At 40.5% G+C, this 25,596-nt stretch overlaps 1 protein-coding gene across 11 annotated transcripts in view; it reads right to left on the bottom strand.

The window, feature by feature from the left end:
• The window catches only part of ENOX1 (ecto-NOX disulfide-thiol exchanger 1), a 611,398-nt gene that overhangs the window by 39,942 nt on the left and 545,860 nt on the right, over positions 1-25,596 (bottom strand). For all 11 annotated transcript variants that reach the window (XM_061629891.1, XM_061629898.1, XM_061629899.1 and 8 more), the window contains one exon: positions 8,853-8,960. In XM_061629891.1, coding sequence (XP_061485875.1) covers positions 8,853-8,960 — 108 coding nt within the window. The remainder of the gene's footprint in view (positions 1-8,852; positions 8,961-25,596) is intronic.

The following is a 25,596-nucleotide window of genomic DNA, read 5'->3' as shown; positions in this document are numbered from 1 at the left end:
AAATTGGTTAACTTGAAACAGGCTAACTGTAACTTCAAGAACTCGGCAGACAGCAGCACTCAAGGCTTAAAGATAAATTGTGTTCAGTTTTCAGCTTTCAAAATTACATCACATAGTTGAGCTGGAAAAATAATTCAACTGCACAAGCCTCATTTAACTGTGTGTGCGTGTGAAAAGTTTCATCTCTTTTCCTCAGACAGACAATAAACCTGAGGCAAGATGACTACTTGATGGGCAATTACCTGTCTCATTTAATTTTGAATAAAAAAATTGCAGGCCATTATTAGAAAAAATGAAAACAATATTATTTTTCAGCAACTGAAAAAGTTAAAATGGGACAAGCAAAAGATAACAAAGTGCTAATTACAACAGACCATAACCAGCTGCCAGTTCATCAAAATGGCAATTGAACCAGCACCCAACTGCAAACTACAACCCTACTCTTCAGGCACATGCTGTGGTATCCTGATGACAAGCCTCACATTCCTCTTAATTGTATGCTACTATTACAGCAAGAATGTTTAACCTCCCCAACTTGAAGCTCTCTTATTGTTTTGTTGTTGTTGTTGTTGTTGTTATTGTTATTATTATTAGTCACTTTTTTCCAAAATGGAACTCAAAGCGACTTACAAAAAAAATTGTGCTCAAAAATGGCTTACAACAAAAGCAAACAATTACAAAAACAATTTCGTGATAAAATAATACAACAGCAGTAATAAAACAATAACAAATGTCACAGCAAAAACAAAACTCTTTTCAATACTATAAATATAACATTAATATAAACATTCTGTACAAAAACTACTCCTCTCTGTATTGGCTTAGAAGAAGTCCATAGCAGTTAGTCTTTTCTTGGTTGGGTATTGCAGTTTAATTAGTCAGGCTTGGTAGACATGGTTGGCTTATTGTCCACTGTGGGCCCAGTTTGAGCTGCCAGCTTTATAGCTATTGGAATCTTGGAGTATGGTAGGTTCTAAACATCTTAAAAGTTTCTGGCAAGTTTGTTCCAGTCATCCAGAAGGATTTGGCAATCTTTAGCCTCCAAATTGAGATTTAATCCACATGTGCATGCTGGTTCAACTCCATGGGGGAATCCATTCATTAATATTGGAGGCAAAATGATCCACTGGAAGAACTGGGCTAATAAAGATACAGTTTCCATAGTGCAACTGCTCACACAGACTGGCACATTTAAATTTTTTGCTTAATTACAGATAAAGTTTGGTTTTATCCTGTATAGCAGTGTGACAGTATATCCAATTATGGATTTGGGAAGGGAAATATTACATTTATTCTGGACCAAATCTTTTGGAGGGCAAGTTCTTATAGTCAGGACAACTAGAAAAATACTGTAACACCATAATCTATAAAAGAAACCATTATGATTCAGTACAAAGCTACAAATGTGTGTAATCCCGGCCTTGTGTTTTAGCATCACATTGTACATAACGTTCTATAATCCCTTCCTCTGTATTTTTTTACCAGTAGGGAGGGGTGGGAGAGATATGCTAACCTCATATTTGATCTTACTCAGACTGCAGATTGCACAGGATGCTATGGGTTAAAGCAGGGAAGGGTTACCTATGGCCTTCCAGATGTTGGTGGACTCCAACTTTCATTAGCCCTAGCCAGCACAACTAATCACCAGGGATAGTCCAACAACATTTGTAGGGCCACACATTCCCCATCCCTGGGTCAAAGAAAAAAAGGTTATGACACTCTATGAAATGTGAAGCATAGTGTTTCATTCCACAACCGTCCAGAAGCTAAATCATCTTAGCATGGGATCAGTTGACTAATGTGCACACCTACAAACATAAGTATATTCGACAAAATGCCAATGTACTGCTTGCTTTCCATCCTCCCATCATTGCTGATTCAGGTGGTAAATGATGTTGCTAGATATGTTCTAGTCTATAAATATGAACAGATCCATGGTGAGATTAAACATTCATTCAAATATTCTGAAACTATTTGGATGAACAAAAAGGTCTTCACCTGGCACTGAAAGACCATAAACATGACAGTAGGCAAAGCTCTCTGAGAAAGCTGTTTTATGTCTGGGATGTCACTATTCAAAAGACCTTCTGTTTAGTGCTTACCCACCTCCTTTTATTATGAGGGGGCACTTGGGGGGCACATGGCCTCGAAAAAAAATCTTAAGGTTTAGTAAGGTAAAAATGGGAGAATGATAGTTAGAACAATTTCTAAACATATGCATGTGCAATGCATTGCAATAATCTAGACGGTTGTGGCCCAGATGTTTCTCTCCAGGTAAGGTCACACCTGGCATATTAGCTGAAGCTAAGAAAATATACTTTAGTGTTACATTAGTAAGTCCCATCAGGCTATTTATTTTAACAAATGAATTTTATAACTAATGTGCTTTTAACAAATGGGTTACAAAACAAATGAGATATTTAACAGCAACAAGAATGAATGAATAATAAAATATTGCATACCCTATAGTTAAAAATGCACAAGAATGCTCTTGCCTAAATCTGTGAAATATTGGAGGGTATGCTCTAGTAAAAAAATTCATCACTGTGGATATTCAAATTTTAAAATTAGAAATTGTATCCTTACAAGAGTCCACTAAGCTCTGCTGAGTGCATATATGAAAGCCCTCTACTGTTCCATTAAGGCAAGTTACCAAACATAGTCCCTTGTTGAATTCAGGCGGCTGCTTAATCTCTTGATAATCAACAATGAATTAACTGCAATTAAACTTCAAAATTACAAAGCTTTATCAGCTTGAGTTAAAATGACTCTGACTACAATGACTTAATGTTTAATTCCCAGCCCTTTTCTATACAGTCAATTTCTCAGCTGGCCAATTATCACTTCTCTGAAACCACAGCTATATCGTGAAGCAATTAGGTTCCCTAAAGCAGGGCTGGGGAATCTTTGGCTCTCCAGATGTTGCTGAAGTACAGTTCCAATCATCCCTTGCTGGATCTGACAGGAGTTGGAGCCTAACAACATCTGGAGGGCCAAAGGTTCCCCAACTCTGCTCTAAAAGTTGGGGAGTTGCTGGCCTTGGCTGCAGTCTTAAAGAAGCTGCTCTCTCTTCCTGAAGCTTTGGAGATGAGCAGTACACCTTGGAAAGCTCTTGTTATGTTGTTCACAAATATGACATGGAAATTGACAAGAACTGCTTGTAGCAGGAAAGACTTGTATTGATCCACTTAATACTTCAAAATTTAGCATTCGATGAGCAATTTCATTGCTGTTATCCCCTCCTCAGGCTTCCCACTTTTACAAAAAATGAATGAGGACTAAAACAAGGAAGTAGGCAAACGTCTCCCATCCCCGTCTCAAATGTTCTCACATGCTGGGCATGCCACTTGATCCTCAGCCTTCTCATATTGAATGAGAAGGTCTGAAGGGGGCTTGTAAATGTGTTCAGTTGAATGTGATAAATAAGAGTTCCCAATCATGGAGAGGCTTATAATCCTATTGAGCTGAACACGCTTACAAGCTCCCTTCAGACCTTCCCATTGAGATTCGAAAACAATACCGTCAAATCTGGGGAAATTAACATTAAACTGCAATATTTTTGATTCTGAGACCTTTAGTGTACATCACAGAGTGTGTCATCTAAAAGTTCTAGGTGTGCTACTAGGGGCTTAGAATCATGGAACAGTAGAGTTGGAAAGGGCCTATAAGGCCATCGAGTCCAACCTCCTGCTCAATGCAGGAATCCAAATCAAAGCATTCCCGACAGATACCTGTCCAGCTGCCTCTTGAATGCCTCCAGTGTCGGAGAGCCCACTACCTCTCTAAGTAATTGGTTCCATTGTCATATGGCTCTAACAGTTAGGAAATTTCTCCTGATGTTCAGTCAAAATCTGCCTTTCTGCAACTTGAGCCCATTATTCTATGTCCTGCACTTTGGGACGATCAAGAAGAGATCCCGGCCCTCCTCTATGTAGCAACCTTTCATGTACTTGCAGAGTGCTATCATATCTCCCCTCAGTCTTCTATTCTCCAGGCTAAACATGCCCAGTTCTTTCAGTCTCTCCTCATAGGGCATGGTTTCCAGTCCCCTGATCATCCTTGTTGCCCTCCTCTGAACCTGTTCCAGTTTGTCTGCATCCTTCTTGAAGTGTGGAGACCAGAACTTGACGCAGTACTCAAGATGAGGCTTAACCAGTGCTGAATAGAGGGGAACTTATACTTCACGTGATTTGAAAACTATACTTCTGTTAATGCAGCCTAATATAGCATGTGCCTTTTTTGCAGCCACATCGCACTACTGGCTCATATTCAGCTTGTGATCAACGACAATTCCAAGATCCTTCTCGCATGTCGTATTGCTGAGCCAATTATCCCCCATCTTATAACTGTGCATTTGGTTTCTTTTTCCTAAATGTAGAACTTTGCATGTATCCCTGTAAAATTTCATTCTGTTGTTTTCAGCCCAATGCTCCAGCCTATCAAGGTCCCTTTGAATTTTGTTTCTGTCTTCCATGGTATTAGCTGTGCCCCCCAGTTTTGTATCATCTGCAAATTTGATAAACGTGCTCATCCAACATCCAAGTTGTTAATAAAAATGTTGAAGACCACTGGGCCCAGGACCGAGCCCTGTGGTACCCCACTCGTTACTGCTGCTCAGTTTGAGAAAGAACCATTGATAAGCACTCTTTGGGTATGATTCTGGAGCCAACTGTTGATCCACCTGATAGTTGTTCCATCCAGCCCACATTTAGCTAGCTTGCTATCAGAATATCATGGGGCACTTTGACAAAAGCTTTGCTGAAGTTGAGATATATTATGTCCATAGCATTCTCACAGTCTACAAGGGAGGTTACTCGATCAAAAAATGAGATAAGATTAGTTTGTCAGGATTTGTTCTTCATAAATCCATGTTGGCTCCTAGTAATCGCTGCACTGTTTTCAAGGTGCTTACAGATTGACTGCTTTATCATCTGCTCCAGAATTTTTCCAGGGATTGATGTTAGGCTGATATTAGTTCCCCGGTTCCTCCTTTTTGCCCTTTTTGAAGATAGGGACAACATTAGCTCTCCTCCAGTCATCCGGCACTTCACCAGTCCTCCATGATTTCACAAAGATAATAGCAGTTCTGAGAGTTCTTCAGCCAGTTCCTTCTAGGATGCAGTTTATCGGGCCCTGACGATTTGCACTTGTTCAAACTGATTAGGTATTCCTTGACCATTTGTCTATCAATCTCAAGCTCCAATCCTGCCTCTTCTACTTCATGTTTTCCGGGAGAGTCATAGACCCTTTTTTTGGAGAAGACTGAGCCAAAGTAGGAATTGAGGACTTCTGCCTTTTCTTTGTCATCTGTTATCATTTTGCCATCCTCATTGAGTAGCTGTGCCACCATTTCTTTTTTCTGTCTTTTACTATGGACATACCTGAAGAAAGCTTTTTTGCTGCTTTGAGCATCTCTCGCTAACCTCAGCTCATTCTCAGCTTTAGACTTCCTGACACCATCCCTGTAATTCCGTGATACCTGCCTGTACTCTTCCTTGTGGCCTGGTCTTCTTTCCACTTCCTATATGTGTCTTTTTTTGTTTTCAGGTCATCTCTAAGCTTTTGGTGAAGCCACATTGGCTTCTTCTGCTGTTTTCCCCCTTTTTTCCTTGTTGGAATTGCTTGCATTGCGCTTTTAGAATTTCCTTTTTTAGAAACTCCCAGCCATCTTGAACTCCTTTTCTCATTAGTGTCGCTTGCCATGGAACCGTACTTAAAATTGTTCTGAGTTTATTAAAATCAGCTTTCCTGAAGTCCACGGTGTGCGTACGGCTACAGCTTTTGCTTCTGTTAAAATCAAGAATCCAAGTATGGTGTGGTCATTTCCCCCCAGAGTTCCCGTAACTGCCACTTCATCCACCAAATCATCTCTATTGGTTAGAAGTCCAGGATAGCTGATCCTCTGGTTGCTTCCTCCACTTTCTGTAGGAGAAAGTTATCTCCAACACAAGTCAGAAATATCTTAGAGGGACCATGTTTGGCAGAATTTGTCTCCCAACAGATATCGGGATAATTACTACTACATCATGCCTCCTGAAAACATTGGCAATTTGATTTTCACAAGTTACATTCTCGTCTTCTCCTTGATTGTGTGGTTGGTAGTAGACTCCAAGCACCACATTCCTTTTATTACTTGCCCCATTAATTTTAATCCAGATACTCTTGGTGGAGCTACCAAACTCATCTTCCTGTATTTCTGTGCAGGGATATATATTTTTAGCATATAGTGTGACTCCACCTTCCTTTTTATTCTTTCTGTTCTTTTTGAACAAGTTATATCCTTCAAATGCTGTATTCCAGTCATGGGAGTCATCCCACCAAGTTTCAGTTATACCTAACAAGTCGTAATTACCCTCCTGTATTAAGAGTTCAAGTTCGTCCTGCTTGTTTCCCATGCTCTGCGCATTAGTATACAGACATCGAAGACCATGTGATTTATGGCTTCCTTATTACATTTTTCTGGGCCCTGTAAGAGCCGATCTCTCTGTTCCCATTACTGTACACAAGCCTTCATCAGTCACTACGACAAAGTTTAAAGCCCTCCTGATGAACTTCTCCATGCTGTGGCCAAACACATTCTTCCCAGTCCTTGTGAGCTGCAACCCATCACTTGACAGCAGTCCATCTTCCAGGAAGCATAGCCTGTGTTCCCAGAATCCAAATCTCTCACGTCAGCACTACCTTCATAGCCATTCAATCACACGGAGTATTTTTCTTTCCCTTTCTACTCCTCTTCTAAATACTGGAAGGATGGATGAAAAAACTATCTGGGCCCCAAAGTCCTTGAGTTTCCTTCCCAGAGCTTCAAAGTGTGATGTCATTTCTTCATAGCTCTGTTTGGCAGTATCATTTGTTCCCACATGGATGAGGAGAAAGGGACACCTGTCGCTGGGCTTGATGAGTGATGGCAATCCTTCTGTCACATCTCTAATCCGTCCTCCTGGTAGACAGCATACCTGGCGAATCCATGGATCTTCTCGGCATACTTGGGTTTCGATCCCACGCAGTAGGGAGTCTCCCACTACTAGTACTCTTCTCCTTGTTGTGGGGTCACTGCTTGATTGAGCTTCAGCGTCTTGCTCATTGTCACACGGGGTCTCCTGTAATTCTTCCACCACAGGCTGTCCTCCAGTCTCATCCTCAAGTGGTTGAAAGCGGTTCCATAGTTTCACTGGTGAAGGGTTTCTTCTGGTTCATCTGCTTCTAACTGCCACCCTATCCTACAGAGTTTCCTCCAATTCGTTGTTCCTCTACAAAGCAGTCTCCTCTTCTGCTACCACATGCTGTTGTTCTTCCACCTCCACTTCTCTTTGCTGCTGTTGTTCCAGCGTTCTGTCTAAGAACTCTTCATCTTCTCTTATAGAACTCAATGTGGCCTCTCGCTTTTTCTTCCAACAGTGCCACGAGCTTGTACTTGTTGCATGTGTATGCCATGTTGTTCTCAGGCAAGAAAACAAACATGGCACACACCTTGCAGGTCACAACCACTGGAGTATCCTTCCCATTCATACTTTCTTCTACCTTTTGTTTCTTTCTAACTACTTGGTTTGGAGTGGCCTGTGCTTTGTCCTGTCCTACTTCAGGGTAAACTTGAGAGTCTTACTGGTATGCAGTGCGCTGTACAAGAAGAATTAGTAATTTATTTATTTTTAGGGACCTCCCCTTGACCTATCAAACTCCTTTGTCAAACTCCTGTTTGCTCTTCCTGTTTGCTCGCTCTGTTCGCTTGTTCTCTGAAAGCTGGCTTGCTTGTTTCTCCTCTCCTGTGGACCAGCTGAGACAGCTCCCTCTGCTCTGCTCTGCTCAGTTAGGAGTCAGGAAACAGAATGAAAGTCCCAGCACACACAGCTGCTGCTTGTTGCCCTCAGCAATTCTCAGGCCACACCCTTAAGCCAATAGCTATCAGGCCTGGTGCTGAACCTTCCTTCTCCCCTAACTTATCTTCCTGCACTTTTGTTATCCCCCACCCCTTTCTGTCTGTATGGCTCAAATAATGGAAGTCAGCCAGATTAGTGAAAGTTACCTGAAATGTGCACATTTTGTTATATAAAAAAAGATACCTTTACCAAATTTAGGGAGACCCATAGCTGGGACATGCGTATTTATACACAGGACAGGCTACCCTGTCCTGTCCTAGTTTGGCCCTGTCTGGGAGAGAGAAAAGAATATGGACAATGACAATCTTAACTTGTTAGAATATGCACTTCTTAACTTCCAAAATAAATATAGCATGTCTACATGGTACATAGCTGTGTTCAATACTTTAGTTATAAGACAATGCCTTTCAGCATAACATGGTATCAGAAAAAAAACTAAATCCAACAGATTTTGCAGGTTTGTAAGAGGCTTGCTTCCTGACAGTGCTTGGTAAATGTACAGAAACACTGGGGATCTTTTACTGTCATCATGATTCAGTCTTTTGCATGCATGCATCTGCATGAATGAGACAGGAGGTGCTAAACTCATTTTACCCGCTACTGGTCTTCAAAGAAATGGCTGTTTTACTTGAAATACGTTTGGTTTTCTGGCATATTTAACATCCCCCAATCCATTTGTCTCCAGACAGAAAAACACTCAGACATTGCTTGTATCTGTGTGGAAGAAAATATGCTACAAGAGATTAGATTAAAGATCTCAAGCTGCCAAAAAGGTGAGGCTCCATTATGCCTTGACACTGTCTTCTTAAACTGTACTGTATGCTCATTTTGAACTTGTTATATATGCATATAACCATAACATGGATCACATGTGGCCATTAAGAGGCAATGAAAATCAGTGCTGCATTGATTGCAAATGCCACTGGGCCAAGTTTCCAATAAGAAGGCAACTCTGCTCTTATAGGTCAAACTCACCTGTTCCTGAAGAATTTTCAGCATAGTCTGTGTGTGCATGTGCTCTCCTTTTGCTTGCTCAAGTTCTGACTTTTTGTTGTTTAATTCTTCTTGGATTTTCAATAATTGCTACATGAAAGAAAATATGTTTCTGATTACTGATGGCTAAACGCATGAATAAATATTCAGGACTGCAGAGTTTCATGCAAGCGATGTTTTTCAAGTTTCTTCCATTTTCTGTTTTCATTGCTTTGACTGTTATGTCTAAGCTGAATAAGACATAAATTATATCTGTCTGCATTTTCTACCACTCAGCAAGGAAATGCATTTCTCTTAATGCAACAAATAGCTTAACCACACATTAAAACACAAACTCTTAGCTGGATATACCATCCACAAAGGAGCTGTCACATCCATCAAACCAAAGCCTTATTTGTAGAAGGAGACGCTCTGGTTTTAATAATACTGAGGTAAACACTTCAGTCCATAAATAATTAACTAACACAGCCCTTTAATATAATTAGTCACTGGCCCACAGCCATCTCATTTTGCACCAAGCCATAATCTGAAATGTATTTACATTGAGGCAAAGGATGGCTTTTTTTTCCTGAGCTACTATTGCTTTGTTTGATTATTAGCTCTGTGAGTCCAAGGCCTTCCAATGAAGAAAAGTGGTGATGCAAATTATTATAAGACAGGATGACCAAAGATGGTCTTTATGTGGGAACTTCCCAGGCTTCATCTTAACCAATCCGGTATGGAACCACATACTAGAAGGAAGAGACACATTCAGCATGTGGTGGATGTGATTTTTGCCCTCTTTCCCTTCCTTGAAAACAAATTCCTCAGCAATGCAGTGAATACAAGTCAAACCCACTTCTTCCACACTTCAGAACATCTTTGTCTTCATTCATGCATTCACAGCATCTGTTAAGAACTGGTTGCTGGATTAAATGTATTTCTGTACATAGATGACAGATAATAAGGTCCTTATTGTCATTCAATTTATTTGTTCAAAACCATAAAGTTGTCACACAACATTTAAAAACATGTAAGATCACTGTTTAGCAAAACACAAAGGAACACAAAAAGGTTTCCTTGTCAAAAAGCAAGAAAATACAGTTGTAAATGAATTTTATTGCATATAGCCAATAAGCCGGTGCAACATAGACAGAAAAAGGGGAAATATAAAACAGACAAGGTTAAAATCATCTATACAGGATAAATATTTAAAACCGTAAACGTAGGCAAGACTCCATACAAATTTAGACAGTTTTAACAAGTGCTGCTCTTATCTTTTTGGCGGCCAGTGCAAAGTTGGCTACAGAAATTATAATATGCTTTTGTGAGGCTGATAATAAACTAATTACTAGTTTATCGAAGGGGATCCCCTCATTCAAACTTATGAAAGGAGCTATGAATTTCTCTCTCGGGAGATGATATAAGGGACAAATAAACATATAGTGAACTAGATCTTCAGGAACCATACAGCCGTTGATACAATAGCGTTCCACGTGTGGGATGCCAGCATACCTGCCTTCGAGGAATGCAGTGGGCATTGTTTGGAATCTCAGTTCAGTAAAGGCCCTGCAAAGAGGGGAGCAAGTCAAGATGTCAAAATAGGGAGCCAGAACATGGTTGGGTTTAATATAGGAAAACCAAGGGGAAAAGGAAGCGACTACTATCGAGGCTCTATCTTGTTGAGCATCGTAATCAAAAATTCTATTGCGCAGCTCAATGTGATTAAGGCCGAAAAGTTTACTTTGGGTGAGATCATAAAGAATCGCTAATTCATCAAATTTAGAAGCCCAGCCTCCTTTCTCCAATTGGTCATTCCAGCACAATTTCGCAAGGGATAAGTCCTCCGACATAGCTTTTTCCAATATCTTAGGTATGCGAGGTCAATCCTTGCCATTAAGGAAGGGAGAGCAAGTTCTGCTCTAATGTGGGCTGATGGGGCGCCTTTAGGGAGCCCCATGAGCTGCTTCAAGAAGGTGTTTTGAAGGACTTCAAGACTAAGACATGCAGAGTAGCTCCACAGTTCTGCCCCATAAAGGATTTTGGCGAGAATTTTGGCCACATAGAGTTTAATCATTGGTCTTATTAATTGGCCGCCACAAGAGTAAAAAAATTTCTTTAATTGGCCACTAGATCTAGTGGCCTGAAGCTTAATACTTTCCAGGTGGGAAGTCCACTGTAGTCTATTACTAAAACATATGCCTAGGTATTTGAAGGCATTCACCTGCTCGAGTGGCTGGCCGTTTAGTGACCAATTAGATTTTACTCTATAATTTTCCCCGCAAACCATTATTTTAGATTTGGAATAGTTAACCTGTAAGTGCTGGGCCTCACTATATTTGTGTAGGCGAGACAGCATTCTTTTTAGTCCAATCTTATTTAAAGAAAGAAGGACCAGATCATCCGCATAGAGTAATGCCGAGATCTTCCTATGCCTCAGTGATGGAGAAAAAAAAGGGGATAATATGAACTATTATGAACTATTATGAACTATATGAACTATTAGGAGAGCAGTAAAACAAGCTGCGTACCTGCCTCCATCTTGCACCGGAAGAAAATACAGTTGTGGGATTCAGAGAAAATGGCTTAGTGCCCCATCAGTTCGCCATATTGACTAGACCAGCCATAGTAATGTTATGCAGTAAATATTACTTGAGTACACTCTGGACAATGTTGCACAACCAGAAAAGAAACAATTGGTTTTAAAAAGTACACTCCTAATTGTGGGTGGCAAGAACTTGATAATTTAGTCCATGTAGTATCCTCCTCATACCCTTGCTCACAACCACTGGCCATTGCCAAGGCTTCCTGGATATTATTAGGTCCCAAGTTTATTACTTGTAGAGATGAAGATAATTTGATGCATAACATTTGAATTTGTAAGGTTTGGTTATAAATGGTTGGTTGACATTCTGTTGTTGTTTTTTAATCCATATAATTACCATGTACTTGAGTGAGTGGTATATATAGCAGTGGAAGAACCTGATTTTTCTTGACCCACAAAAAGGGATCTCAAACACATTTGAGAAAATACATTGAATTTAATCATTTGTCAACTACCTTGTTTCACCTCTAGAGATAAGTCAAGGAAAGACTCTATGGCTATCTCTTGATTCAAAGTCTGGTTTAAATTTTGATCATTTAAACAAATCCTTAGTTTGCACACAGATCATGTAAATAAGCTCATTATGAAATAGAGAATGTATACCATGGTGATCCACAGCACTGAGATTCCTCTTTCACTGCTGTGGTATCAGGAGTAATTTTAGGAAATAATGGCTGAAATGTCTCAGCTTGACAAGGTATCTTTATGTTTGTCGGAGAAAAGGCAGTGTCTCAGCATCTGTGGTATGCTCGCTCAACTCATCCTGTTCTGTATTTTGCTCTGAAAGTTACAGCTTGAGAAATTATTAAAACCTAAAAAGCTCTTTCAGAAATTGGCTCAGTAACAAATGTCATATTCACATGCTGTAGTATCTTACTGATGCAGCAAAGCTCATGTTACATGCCAAGGGGTGAAGGTAGTGCCATACCTATACAATTTGTGCATCCTTTCAGCCACAAAATACATGCCTTTCCCTACAGCCTTAATTTCTGAGACAGTTTTCTGCTTAGCATGAGAATTCTTGCTTTTAGCTCTGCCCCAGTTCAGCTTGAGCCATCAACCTCAGCCAGGCTCTGCCCCTTCACTCATGAGATGTCACCAACCACCTTATAAGGCTACACCCTGGACCTATGATGCATTACTCCTTGGCTCCCAGAATCTATTTGAAGCCTATCTACCATACAGGTTTTTGTAAGGATTATTGAGATAAAGTATGTGAAGCACTTAAATATTTTCCATAGTTAAACTATGGAATTTGCAATGGTTGCCACCAACTTGGATGGCTTTAAAAGAGGATTAGACAAATATGTGGAGGATAAGGCTATCAATGGCTACTAGCCATGATGGCTATGCTCTGCCTCCAGGGTCAGAGGCAGTATGCTTCTGAATACCAGCTGTTGGAAGTGCAAGAGGGGATAGTGCTCTTGCACTCAGGTCGCGCTTGCAGGCTTTCAATAGGGGCATGTGATGGGTCACCGTGAGAACATGATGGTGGACTAGATCAGGGTTGGGATTAAATCCTGCTGCCTTGGCTGCACAATCTTGGGAACAGGATCATGCACCCAAAACAAGATTAAACCCTGTCCTCCCTCCCATCAGCTCGTGTCACTAGTGATGTGGGCATGGTTTGGAGAAAATGAACTTGGGGCCAAATGAGACCCTCTGGGAGGCCTGATTAGCCCAAAGGTTCCTTGCCCCTGGACTAGATGGGTCACTGGCCTGATCCATCAGGCTCTTCTTATGCACTTTGAGCATTTAAATTTCCTTCACATGCACAGCAAGTCATGTGGGAAACATTCCTTCACTGTGATATTCCATTCAACTGTGATGTTTGTGTGTGAATAATGAAACCATTTGTATCAGGCCAATCATGGAGCCTATCCCTCCTGATCACCCTCTCTCCCATGAGGTGGCAAACAGGTAAGAAAGATCCACACAAGTGACCCCACGAGGACAAAAGTGGCATTCATGCACATTCTACAGCTGCATTAAAAAGTGGCTTTTGCATCTCTATGCATATTGAGGAATCCTTTGGAAAAGTGAAATACAAATATTAAAATCGTTGTTAAACTTCATGTAGGAAGAAATAAGCCTGCAGTGCATGAAGGGCGGTACAAATGTATTCTTTGCTGCAGGTGCCTTAGTACCTGGCTCAGGCAATTCTGGGCATGAGATAAAACTGTGTAGGTCTGCTATAATGTGGAAAAGAGTTGCAGCAGCTTGGCAGGGGATAACAGAGACTTGCTAATTCATTCTCCCCTTGAAAAATAGAGGCATAATGTGATACGTACATAATTTTCACCACATCAGCCATCCCCAGAAGCTATCCCAGTGGAGAGTTATGAAGGGGGACAGAAGATTGTTCAGGCCGCTGCTGACATAATTTCTTCTGAGCTCACATTATTGGTGCTACCAAAGCAGAGTTTGTTTACTTTTGAAAACCAACAACCCTTGGTTGTGAAGAGAGGTATTTCTCTCTTGACAAAGGACAATTTATTTGACATTTGTACATCTATTGGTAAGGATGCTGCACATCTACTGGTAATGTTGCAAAACAAAGCTATTTCCTGCAAACAAGACTCTAGCATCCTATGGAGGTTAGCAGCTTATAATAACGCAAGGACTGGAACCTATTTGGTGGATGTTTCCACCCCATATGTCCATCCCTCTGTAGGCAAGGATCAACTTAAGGACAGTTTACATCATTCAAAAGATACCTTTGTAAACCCAGTGGGGGTAGGCTTGCTTCAATTTGTCTCAAAACCTGATCTGTGTATATGGCTCCAGTGCTGACGATGATTGGGGAGAGTTTACTTACGTTTCCTCTAGGGGTTCGAGTGTGGCTGACTATATTCTCATCCATAAGGATCTGAAAACTTTGGGCTATAACTTTAGAGTAGCAGACCACTCTGACAGTGATCATTTGCCACTGGAACTATCCCTTGTTATACCGGGCATGCTAAAGTTGAACATACCACATCACTTACCTCCCAGTCCAACTACCATGGTCAGATCTAAAAAGATCAAATGCTCTAACAAAACAGGGCAGGCCTTCCATAGTTTTGATCAGTCTCCTCTTACAATAAATGCTCTACAACAAATAACAGTGGACAATTCACCGAAGAAGGGTATATCAGCTTTTGAGGAGGTGATGCAGAATATCTCTCCCTCCAAAATTCAGCTGGTACTATAAAGCATTTGACAGATAGAACACATAAGTGGTTTGACAGGGAGTGTGCTAACTTTAGAAGAAGAATTCACTCTGCTTATTGCTCCTACCGCACAAATAATGAACATCAACTTCTGCACTCGTACTTCATGTTATGGAAAGAATATAAGAAGCTTTTACACCATAAAAAAGTGAGGCAATTAGGGACTCATGGCAAATGCTGATTGCAGCACCTGTCACACATAGCTCTAAATCTTTTTGGAAGCTTGTCTCTGGAGCTTTAAGCGACAACAAAGGACAGCAAATATTTGGGAAGATCACTTTTGTGCAATTTTTCACAACTCGAACATATCTAATTCTAATTCTTCCCCCTATTTGCACCCCAATACTCTTGAATGGCCCCCTGTTGATATTAACACTGTTGAAGAATTACTACTCCAGCTAAAGTCAGGCAAGGTTCCTGGACCAGATGGCATTCCCTCAGAGCTGTTGAAAGGCAATAACAGCTGGTGGACCCCATTGCTGGCCTCCTTTTTTACTTTAATAATTCCTGCAGCCTGGCTGAAAGCTTCCATTGTTCCTATCTACAAGAAAGGCCACAAAGATGATCCAAGCAATTATCGACCTATCAGTTTGTTATCTATAGTAGGGAAGGTATATGCTAGTTTTCTAGGTCTTAAATTGAAAATGTGGATCAATGACAATAATATCTTGGAGGAAGAGCAGATAGGATTTAAAACCGGATGTTCTACCCTTGATCACTGTTTGGTGCTGGCCCATCTAGTGCACAAACACTCTAAACCAAGAGGAGGTAAACTTTTCACAGCCTTTATAGGCTTACAATCTGCCTTTGACTCCATCTCGCGTTATTGCCTGTGGAGCGAACTATAACAGCACTCCATTGAGAAAAGGCTATTGTTCTTGATCCACACACTGTGTCACAACATGTCTGCTCAGGTACGCTGTAGCAATCGAGGTCACTTCTCTAAAGAGATTATCTCCTCACGTGGTGTTAGACAAGGGTGTGTTCTTTGGCTGACCTTCCCTCTGTATTGGGAATGATACAATCCCATCCACCCAAGATTGGGCATACAAAGGTATCTATTCTGCTTTATGCAGACAATGCAGTTTCAATTTCCCAAACTCGGCTGGGTCTTAAGAGTGGCTTTGTGGAGTATTGTAAAAAAAACTTCTTACAATTAATTAAGCTAAATCCAAAGTACTGGTATTCTCTAAGAGAAAGGTCAGGTATTCTTGGTCTTTGGGAAACGACAGAATTGAACAGGTTGTCTTCTATAATACCTGGGTATTTGGTTCCATGAAGCAGCATGCTGGAGAATTCAGAAAAAAACTGCTAAGGCTACAGCTGAGCAAAGTATGGGTGCAACAATCTGCTTTTTTCCCCACAAAGGCTGGAAAATTTCTGCCAGCAGCCATTCATATTTTTAAAGCCAAAATAGTTCCTCTGATTCTTTTTGGGGCACCAATTTGGTTCCCATGCTTCAAGGGTTCACTTGAAGGAACTCAACTTTTTTTCTTACATCCATTTTTGGTGTCCCCAGATGTGTCTCTGGAGCCACTCTTAACTTAGAGGCTGGCCTTAATTCCCTAAAATGCTCAGCTTGGATTTATGCTATCCACTTCTGGCTTCGCTGCTGTCTTGTGCTCACCCACAGCTCCCTCACATCTCAGGTTATGATAGACTCCTCTGGGTCATCTTGGATAAAGGCAGTGGTGGAAAAGGTTACCTCAATAGGCCTCTCTCCTTCTGATTTGCTCTCTATGGACCTTGAAAGTGCTAAAGTGATTATCAAACAGAGGCTAGTGGATATTGATATGCAAAAGCTCTTTGCAGCTGTACAGGGTCCCTATTCCTCCCAGTCATTGGGTCTACCAGGTCTTCCTTGCAAAGATGGGATGCCCTATTTAAGTTGGTTATTTATTCCCAAGTATAGGAGGGCATTCTCTCTGGCTCGATTTAATGTTTTACCTTCCAAACTTCTGGATGGCAGATACAAAAAAATTTCAACCAACAACAGATGTTGCCCCTGTGATAATGATGAAGTGGAGTCTATTTCACATGTCTTGTTCAATTGTAGTTATTACAAAGGGGGCAGAAAAGACCTAATACACCCTATTACACAGTTTTTCCCAGGCTGTTCCTCTGAGTCCCTTCTGATTATTTTACTTGAGGGGTCAGATAAGGAAATTACTCAGCAAGTGGCAAAATTCCTGAACTTGGCCATCTTGACCAGACCCCGTATGATTGTTAGTGGCAAACTAATGGCACTGTTTTTATAATCTAGCATGTTGTAGTTTGTGTCATCATGTAGTCTCTTATTTCATAACATCTAATATTATGTTCTGTATTTGTGGTCAGTTGACTGTAAATAAAGATTTGATTTGATTTATAATAAAACCCATACAGCTAGGACCCCTAGTGTAAAGGTGGGCAAGGCTCCTGGAACTTTAACAATTGCGTAGGAGGGATTTTGGCCAGGTGCAGTTTGTCATAAAGGACTGGGAAATGTTACACTTGCTGACACTCCCTCATGTCACAGCTATTAATGTGACACAGGACAAGTATAAGTAGTGCTGTGACTAATGACGCAGCTGGGTCAAAGCCAAAAGGAAGCCCACAGGCTCATGCGCACAGATGCGAAAGGAGACTCCAGAGTTGTATGATGCACACAGTAGGAACATGGAAGGAGCATGAACCAGGGAAAGTTAGAAATTGTCAAGCAAGAAATGGAACGTATCAACATTACAATACTTGGCGTGAGTGAATTAAAATGGACGGGAATGGGACATTTTCAATCAGGCAACTACAAAATATTTAAACAAGAAATGAGAAATTAAGAAGAAATGGGGTTTCTTTAATAGTGAGAAGTGATGTAGCAAAAGCAATTAGGAGCTATAACGCAAGGTCTGCGTGAGCTGTATCAATGAGATTTAATGGGAAACCTATTAACATAACCATCATCCAAGTCTATGCTCCAACGGCAAACATAGAAGAAGAGGAATTGGAGAGATTTTATGCAGAGGTACAGGATGAAATTGATCACACACCAAAACAAGATGTGCTGATAATCATGGGGGACTGGAATGCAAAAGTAGGGAACACAGAAGAACTAGAAACTGTAGGAAAATGGGGATTAGGAGATAGAAACGAAGCAGCAGGAAGACATCGAATTCTATGAAGCCAATAATTTGTTTCTTGCAAACACATTTTTTGAGCAATTGAAAAGATTACTGTACACGTGGACATCACCAAATGGTCAATATAGGAATCAAATTGATTACATAATTGGTAACAGAAGATGGAGAAGTTCCATACTTTCTGCAAAAACAAGACCAGGAGCAGACTGCGGTACAGATCATGAACTGGTCATAAAGCTAAAGAAGAACAACAAAGCAATCATAATGCCAAAATACAATTTAAATAACATCCCAGATGAATATAAAGAACAAATAAGGTACAGACTTGAGGCTTTCAACTTAGTTGACAGATAACCAGAACTATGGAGTGAAGTCAAAGACATTATCAGAGAAGAATGCAAAAAGACAATACCTGTAGTTAAAAAGAAAGACCTCAATGGATGAATGAAGAAACTCTTAAAATGGTTAAAGAAAGAACAAAAGCAAAAGCAAAAGGAAATAGAAACATGCTTAGAACCCAAAATGCAACAATATAGCAACTAGTACGTAGGGAAAAAGAGAACTATTACAATACTTATTGTATAGAAATAGAAGACAACAAAAGGGGTGGAACAAGAGCCCTATTCCAAAAGATTAGAGAAATGAAAGGGAAATTTAAACCAAGGGTAGGGATGTTGAATAATCAACAGGGGAACACACTGACTGACCGAGATGAAATGAAAGGAAGATGGAAGCAATACAGTGAAGAACTCTGTAAAAGAGATGCAAGGATGACAGATTCATTCGCAGAGGAACCGTATGATGAAGAACCAGAAATTTTAGAATGTGAGGTGAAAGCTGCTCTTACGATACTTGGAAGAAACAAATCACCAGGAACAGATGGCACACCAATATAGTTGCTACAAGCTACTGAGACTGAATCTGTCCACATTTTGACAAAAATGTGTCAACAAATATGGAAAAATAAACAATGGCCCACAGACTGGAAGCGTTCAATATACATCCCAATTCCAAAGAAAGGAGATCCCAGGGAATGCAGTAATTGCCTTAATATCCCATGCAAGTAATGTTCAAGATTCTACAACAAAGGCTCTTACCATATATGGAGCAAGAAATGCCAGATGTCCAAGCTGGACTTAGAAAAGGAAGAGGCACCAGAGATCATATCACAAACATACATTGGATAATGGAATGGACCAAGGAATTTAAGAAGGAAATCACCCTGTGCCTTTGATTGTGTTGATCATGAAAAACTATGGAATACTTTAATAGAAATGGGGGTGCCACAGCATTTGATTGTCCTGATGCACAACCTATACTCTGGACAAGAGCCTATTATAAGGACAGAGTATGGAGAAACCGATTGGTTCCTCATTGGAAAGGGTGTGAGACAGGGGTGTATTTTATCACCCTATTTATTTAATCTATATGCAGAACATATCATACGGAACGCAGGATTGGATCAAGATGAAGGAGGTGTGAAAATTGGAGGGAGAAATGTCAATAATTTAAGATATGCAGACGATACCATACTACTAGCAGAAACCACTAATGATTTGAAACGAATGCTGATGGAAGTTAAAGACGAAAGCACAAAAGCAGGACTACTGCTGAACGTCAAAAAGACTAAAGTAATGACAACAGAAGATTTATGTAACTTTAAAGCTGACAACGAGGACACTGAACTTGTCAAGGATTATCAATATAGTCATTAACCAAAATGGAGACAATAGTCAAGAAATCAGCAGAAGGCTAGGACTGGGGAGGGCAGCTGTGAGAGAACTAGAAAAGGTCCTCAAATACAAAGATGTATCACTGAACACTAAAGTCAGGATCATTCAGACCATGGTATTCCCGATCTCTATGTATGGATGTGAAAGTTGGACAGTGAAAAAAGCAGATAAGGGAAAAATCAACTCATTTGAAATGTGGTGTTGGAGGAGAACTTTGTGTATACCATGGACTGCAAAAAAGACAAATAATTGGGTGTTAGAACAAATTAAACCAGAACTACCATTAGAAGCTAAAATGATGAAACTGAGGTTATCATACTTTGGACACATAATGAGAAGACATGGTTCACTAGAAAAGACAATAATGCTGGGGAAAACAGCAGGGAGTAGAAAAAGAGGAAGGCCAAACAAGAGATGGATTGATTCCATAAAGGAAGCCACAGACCTGAACTTACAAGATCTGAACAGGGTGGTTCATGACAGATGCTACTGGAGGTCGCTGATTCACAGGGTCGCCATAGGTTGTGATTGATTTGAAGGCACATAACAACAACAAAGTCTGCATAGGACGCTTTCCACAAGAATGACCTACTTGGCAAAAACAAAGTGCAGCTCCTCTGCAAATTAACTGAGAATGGCTTTAGATGTTTCAAAAAAGTAAATGTGTCCGTATGTGCATGTGTGTGGGAGTCCAATCTATTTTTACTCATTTTATATTGCTTTGAATGTCACATTGAGTACTTCATTGAAGAAATGGAACTCATATATTTTTTATAAATACATAAATAAACTACACCATACTCAAGCACTATCCCAGAAAGGAGCTCTCTAGACATCAGGCAACACACAAGGAACAAAATTTGATAAGCTGTTTAAAAGTTCAGCTGCAAACCTATTAATGAGCTGACAATCTACACAAATAGAAAAACAAAAATAAAATCCATCGCCTCTAATTATGGAAATGTGAAGTATCTTAATGTTCTTGATTTTAACATATGTTTAAGAATTTGGTCAGAATGCATACAAATATTAAATTACAAGACTCACCCATATTGTATGCCTGTTCACTGAGAAATAAGCCTCATTGAGTTCAGTGGAACTTAGTCCTTGGTAAATGTGCATGGGATCGGGCAGTTTTGCAGTATTTATGTTCTCACCAATGCTCAAATGAAGTGGAGATGGGGGCAGGGGAAAGGTGGAAAGAAGTAAAAAAAAAAAAAAATCCAGGCCAGGAACTGTAACGTATAGACCTTGAATGCTGCCAAAGGATGGGTAAATTGAACAAGCACTGCAGGAGAGAACTAAAGCTTTTGTGATGGTCTCTTAAGATAAATAGAACCCCCCTAATCTCTGCTGTTATTTACACAGCATAAATCATAAAGGTGAAAATAGCATTTATAAAATTATCTCAGTCTGGAGATAGTCAGTCTAGTTTGTTTACAAAAACCCATTCTATAGCTCCCGTTCTCGTTCTCTTCCTGCAACCATCACCTCACTGTTCAGATCTCAGAAGTGCACCAGAGAAAATGACCATCTTAAAACCAATCTTGAGTGCTTCTGAAACATTAAATATAGAAAGCATTATAGAAGCCATCTGAATTACTCAGGCCTCTGCAATGAATATTGTCAGCATGGCCAAGAATGCTAATATCAATACAGCATGAAATGCTCCCAAGGAAATGGAAATTCCAAAGGGCAATGCAGCAGTATGAATTGTTGCTAGCAGCACACAGCCACAATATTTCGTTTTCCTCTGTATACACTTGTATAAATTCATCTGATAATTGCTGCACACAATGCACAAACACAATCCGGTTGTACATCTTGGCATAGCTGAATTGGAGTAATCTGGGGTTTTGGGGTATACTGGATCAAGTATGCCCCAATTGCTCTCTCCCTTGCATGCCTTGCTCATACAATAGCTGTCCTTGCTGTCCTCAATATTTCATCAACAGGAGAAGTCCAAAGCTGGTGGGGGATTGTAGGTTGCAGCCACTCAACAAATTGTCCGCAGGGTCCTCAGAAGCTCCAGCAGAAGTAGATAAATGCCTAACTTTAAATAAGAACAAACTTTTCACTCCACTCTATACTTTCCCTTTTAGATCAGCTTCAATGAGACACAAGGATACCTTCCTGCTTATATATATAAAATATATGGTTCTGAGATTTTGTTGTACTGTGGGCTTCTATTCTCTACAACGCCCACTACGATACCTAAGAAATCTTGAGCTCTTCGGCATTTTCCTTCATTATTTTCATCACAGTTTTAAGGACCTGGAACTGCATCGACCAGTGGTTCCTGGACCCCAGTTTAAGCATCACTGTATTAAATTATTAACATATATTAAATAAGTGAGTACCTTGAACACTTTGATAAACAAGTAGTCAGTGGCTATGGTCAAGAGAACAACTGTTCTTTAGTGTGGCTTCATTCTCCATATAACTTATTGCCAACTTGGCTCACACTGAGGTATTTCAATTTATCCTACCCCTATGGATTACACTCACCTGGTTTCATCTCAGTGCCCACTTTAGCTTACAAATCCAATAAGCATTATCACATTAATTTGCTTTGCTACCCTGCCTCATTCCTGCCATAATTCTACCTGCCAGCTCTGGCTTGCCATGTGTATTCCTTATACCAAAATATCACAGCAAGTTAGAATATAATTTATTTATTTAATTTGTATCCCGCCCTTCCTCCCAGCAGGAGCCCAGGGAGGCAAACAAAGCACTAAAACATCATAAAAACAGATCTTAAAATACATTAAAACAAAACAGCATTAAAAACATTTTAAAAAACAACCTTAAAAAGGGGTTAAAACATTATTAAAAAACATTATTAAAAACATTATAATACATTTTCCCTTTCCAGAACCTTTGTGCTTCAATGACACTTACTTTGGAAACACTGTACAACTCATACTGCTTTATCGCCATTTTTGTCACAAGTATCTTAATGTCTTTCTGGACTATAGAAATTAAGAATTGTAATAATACTCAGGCTACAAATGTCTCCTCATGTGCAATTATCTAATGAGAGGGGAGAAATGGTTTTGTAATAACATGATAAAATGGGATTCATTTGGAGTTTTTTTGGAGTGACTTCTCCAAAAAAGATCTGCTCCTAGTTTTTGGAGTAGCGAATTGTGGCTGTATAGTCAATCCCCACCCCCTCAAACCACCAAAAACCAGCCACTAAACTAAAAGCTTGCAGTCAGATTTTCAGCCAGCCCCTGCCATCCTTATTCAGGTGAATAAACTACCCTGTTTGACTGGCACTATTTCCCCAGGGCATGGCATAAGTCAGAAACCTGGAGGCAATACACTCCATATCCTATTACAACCCCCACAATCCATTTAGGTTATAGATTCACAGAGCCCAGCCAGTTTTCTCCTTCATTCCATCATCGTCATCATCATAATTCTAGCACTACCACTATTACTACATTGTACAAAACAAGAAGGGAGATAAAAACCTTATATTCTTATTTCTCCCCCATTGAAAAGTTAACTTTGATTGCTTAGATTAATGGGACAGAGTTGTAGGAGGAATATTATCATTAGTTCCAAAAATTTATAAAAAAGGCCCATCATTCTACAAATCTGTTCTCTTGAGGGTTGCAGATAGCTATTTTTTTAGGTCAGTTTAATTAGCAATGTAATCTCACATGTGCAGGAAATGAAAGGCCAATTTGGCTGGTGAAAAACTCATTCAGGTTGAGGGGGCTGGATATAGCATGTTGTGGTGTCAGGGAAGGAGGACGATAGTAGAGGTAGAAAGTCAGTAGGGGGAGAAAATCTTTGTGTGTGGAAGACCTTTGCTTGTGAGCTTCCCTGGGGCACCAGGTGCACAAAGCACTAGACTAGAGAGGTCTCCGTCTGATCCAGCACATCATATATTTTTATGAGAATATGGGCTATGGGAGAGACAGGAAGGCTGAAGGAAGATGGCAGAATGGAAGCAAGGTCCCAAGGAAAAATACATGGAGGAGAAGGTGCCTAAGAGAGAGAAGACTGGGAGAAAAACAGAGATGGGGGTCTCACACAGAAGGGGCTACATGTTGTTGGCAAGAAGAAGGTGGTTGGGCAAGAGAACTGTGGAGGCAGGAGGCTGAGGGGAAAGGAAGAGGTGTTGAATGTCATACTTGGATGATTTGAATTTACCCAAATATTGTGATCACAATATAGATTATAAGGATTACGCTGTCTGTGAAAATATGGGGATTATGGGATATGGGAACCTTCTGCTATTTTCTTTCTTTCCTTTTTTGCACATACATATTTAATGTTTTTTCTTTCCGAAGGAACTTTTCCCAATATATGATCAAAACAATGTCCTGTTCCTAAAACTGAAATAGTTTTCAGTTTTGTATTTAGAACCAGAGATCTCACTTCCAATAAGCTGGCCGCAGGACAGTTATTTCTAACAGTTATCATAACAGTGAACTCTTGAGGATTTGCAAAGTCAATTGATAGTAATAAAAAACAGGCTTAAGTATCATCCTCATTTGTATGTATTTTATCAACTCAGGATATTGTTATGGGATTGAGGGATGAGATAGATGATTTTGTTGTGTCCCCTTCAAGCCTGTAGTATCCGAAGTTGGGATACACAAGCAAGAAACCTGCTCTACTGGTCAGCCTAATTTCCTTTGTCAAACTAGTCTGTGAGTTAATGGACATACTGAAAGCTCAATCTGCATATCCAAAGGAAGCTATTGGAATTCTTTCAGGTGAGGAGCCCTCCTCCCCCCAACCTGGAGCCAAGGAGAGGCTTGTGCTTTTGTTCTAGTCTGAGGAAAGGCTGGGAACTGGAGAGGCTTGCTTCCTCTCTGGACCCTCAAAGCTATCAGCAGTGGGGAGCAAGATCTGATGGACTCATAATGCTGTGAACCCTTCCGTCTTCGGAATGTGTGCAAATAAAAACCATATAACCTATCAGGCACCATAGTCTCCTCTGACCTTCTTTCCAAGGAAACAGAACCCTGGGTAAGCACAGGGACCCCTGGAAGTCTCACACTGCTCGGAGATTAGGGTGGCGGGCAACAATATATATTTTATTTGTATGTATTTTTTCAATACCTTAAGATGTTAGCTCTATGTGCTCAGTTGGTTTCCCCTCAGTGACAACATTCTGAAAGCATATTTATGAGAGCAAAAAGCTTCTTTAGGTGCACTTCCCAGTCAATGCATGATTGGTGTTCATTAGAAGAGGGCAGTTTTACTTAAGTGCAGGGTTTCCAACACAGGAACCCTGATAAAAGGTGGCTTTGTATGGCCCATGTTAATCTCTTGGGGGGGGAGAAATTAAATGCTCTTTGGCACCTTGTATTGACAAACCATTTTTATGTCATAAATCTTTCTTGGAGGAAGGGGTGGGGTAAATATAAATAGGACACAAGAAAAACTGGCCAGTACTAAAGGAATGAGTTGAAAGAGGGCTCCCTGACACTCAGATACCCAGTGACCCACAAAGACCTGTCGCCAACCCTGCCTTTTAAAACAGGATACTGGTCTAGATGAACTTTTTGTCCATGTGAATCCATTCAGGGGGGTAGCGATAACTGTTGACATGGAGCAATAACATATTATGCAAACTAGTCCTTATTCATAGTTGCCTGTAACAAGGTGGCTGTAAAAAACAGGAAACTTCTTTTGTCTCATAAGTCACTGGCTGGGTAGTGGGGGAAGGAAGCCTGCCTGCCTGAGCAGCAGCCAGGGTTGTCAGGTCTTCTGAAGTGCAGATCCTGAGACTTGAGGGGGTGTGGAGCCTGGGAGTGAAGAGGCGATCTCTGGATAGGCCGTTGTGGAGAAGAGACAGAACACATTGGTGCATGGTGGGGATAGAAGATGGCACCAGATGGGTCAGAGGTCACAGCCTAGCTGGGCTTCCCGCCACAGGAATGAGTCCTGATGTATGTAGCTGTGGTAAGGTGGAAAATGTGAACAGCAAATGATCTTAAGCCAAACAGAACATAGCCTTAAGAGTTTGCTCCAGTCCTAGGAGACCACAAGAAGGAGGCTCCAACCATGGAAATTCAGGTCAAATCAGAGACCTGGCAACTTTCTCAGTGGCAA

This window comes from Rhineura floridana, chromosome 5 (assembly GCF_030035675.1).
Source record: "Rhineura floridana isolate rRhiFlo1 chromosome 5, rRhiFlo1.hap2, whole genome shotgun sequence".
NCBI classification, from domain to species: domain Eukaryota; kingdom Metazoa; phylum Chordata; class Lepidosauria; order Squamata; family Rhineuridae; genus Rhineura; species Rhineura floridana.
Note: the sequence above shows the minus strand (reverse complement) of the source record. Positions and strands in the feature narration are given on the sequence as shown.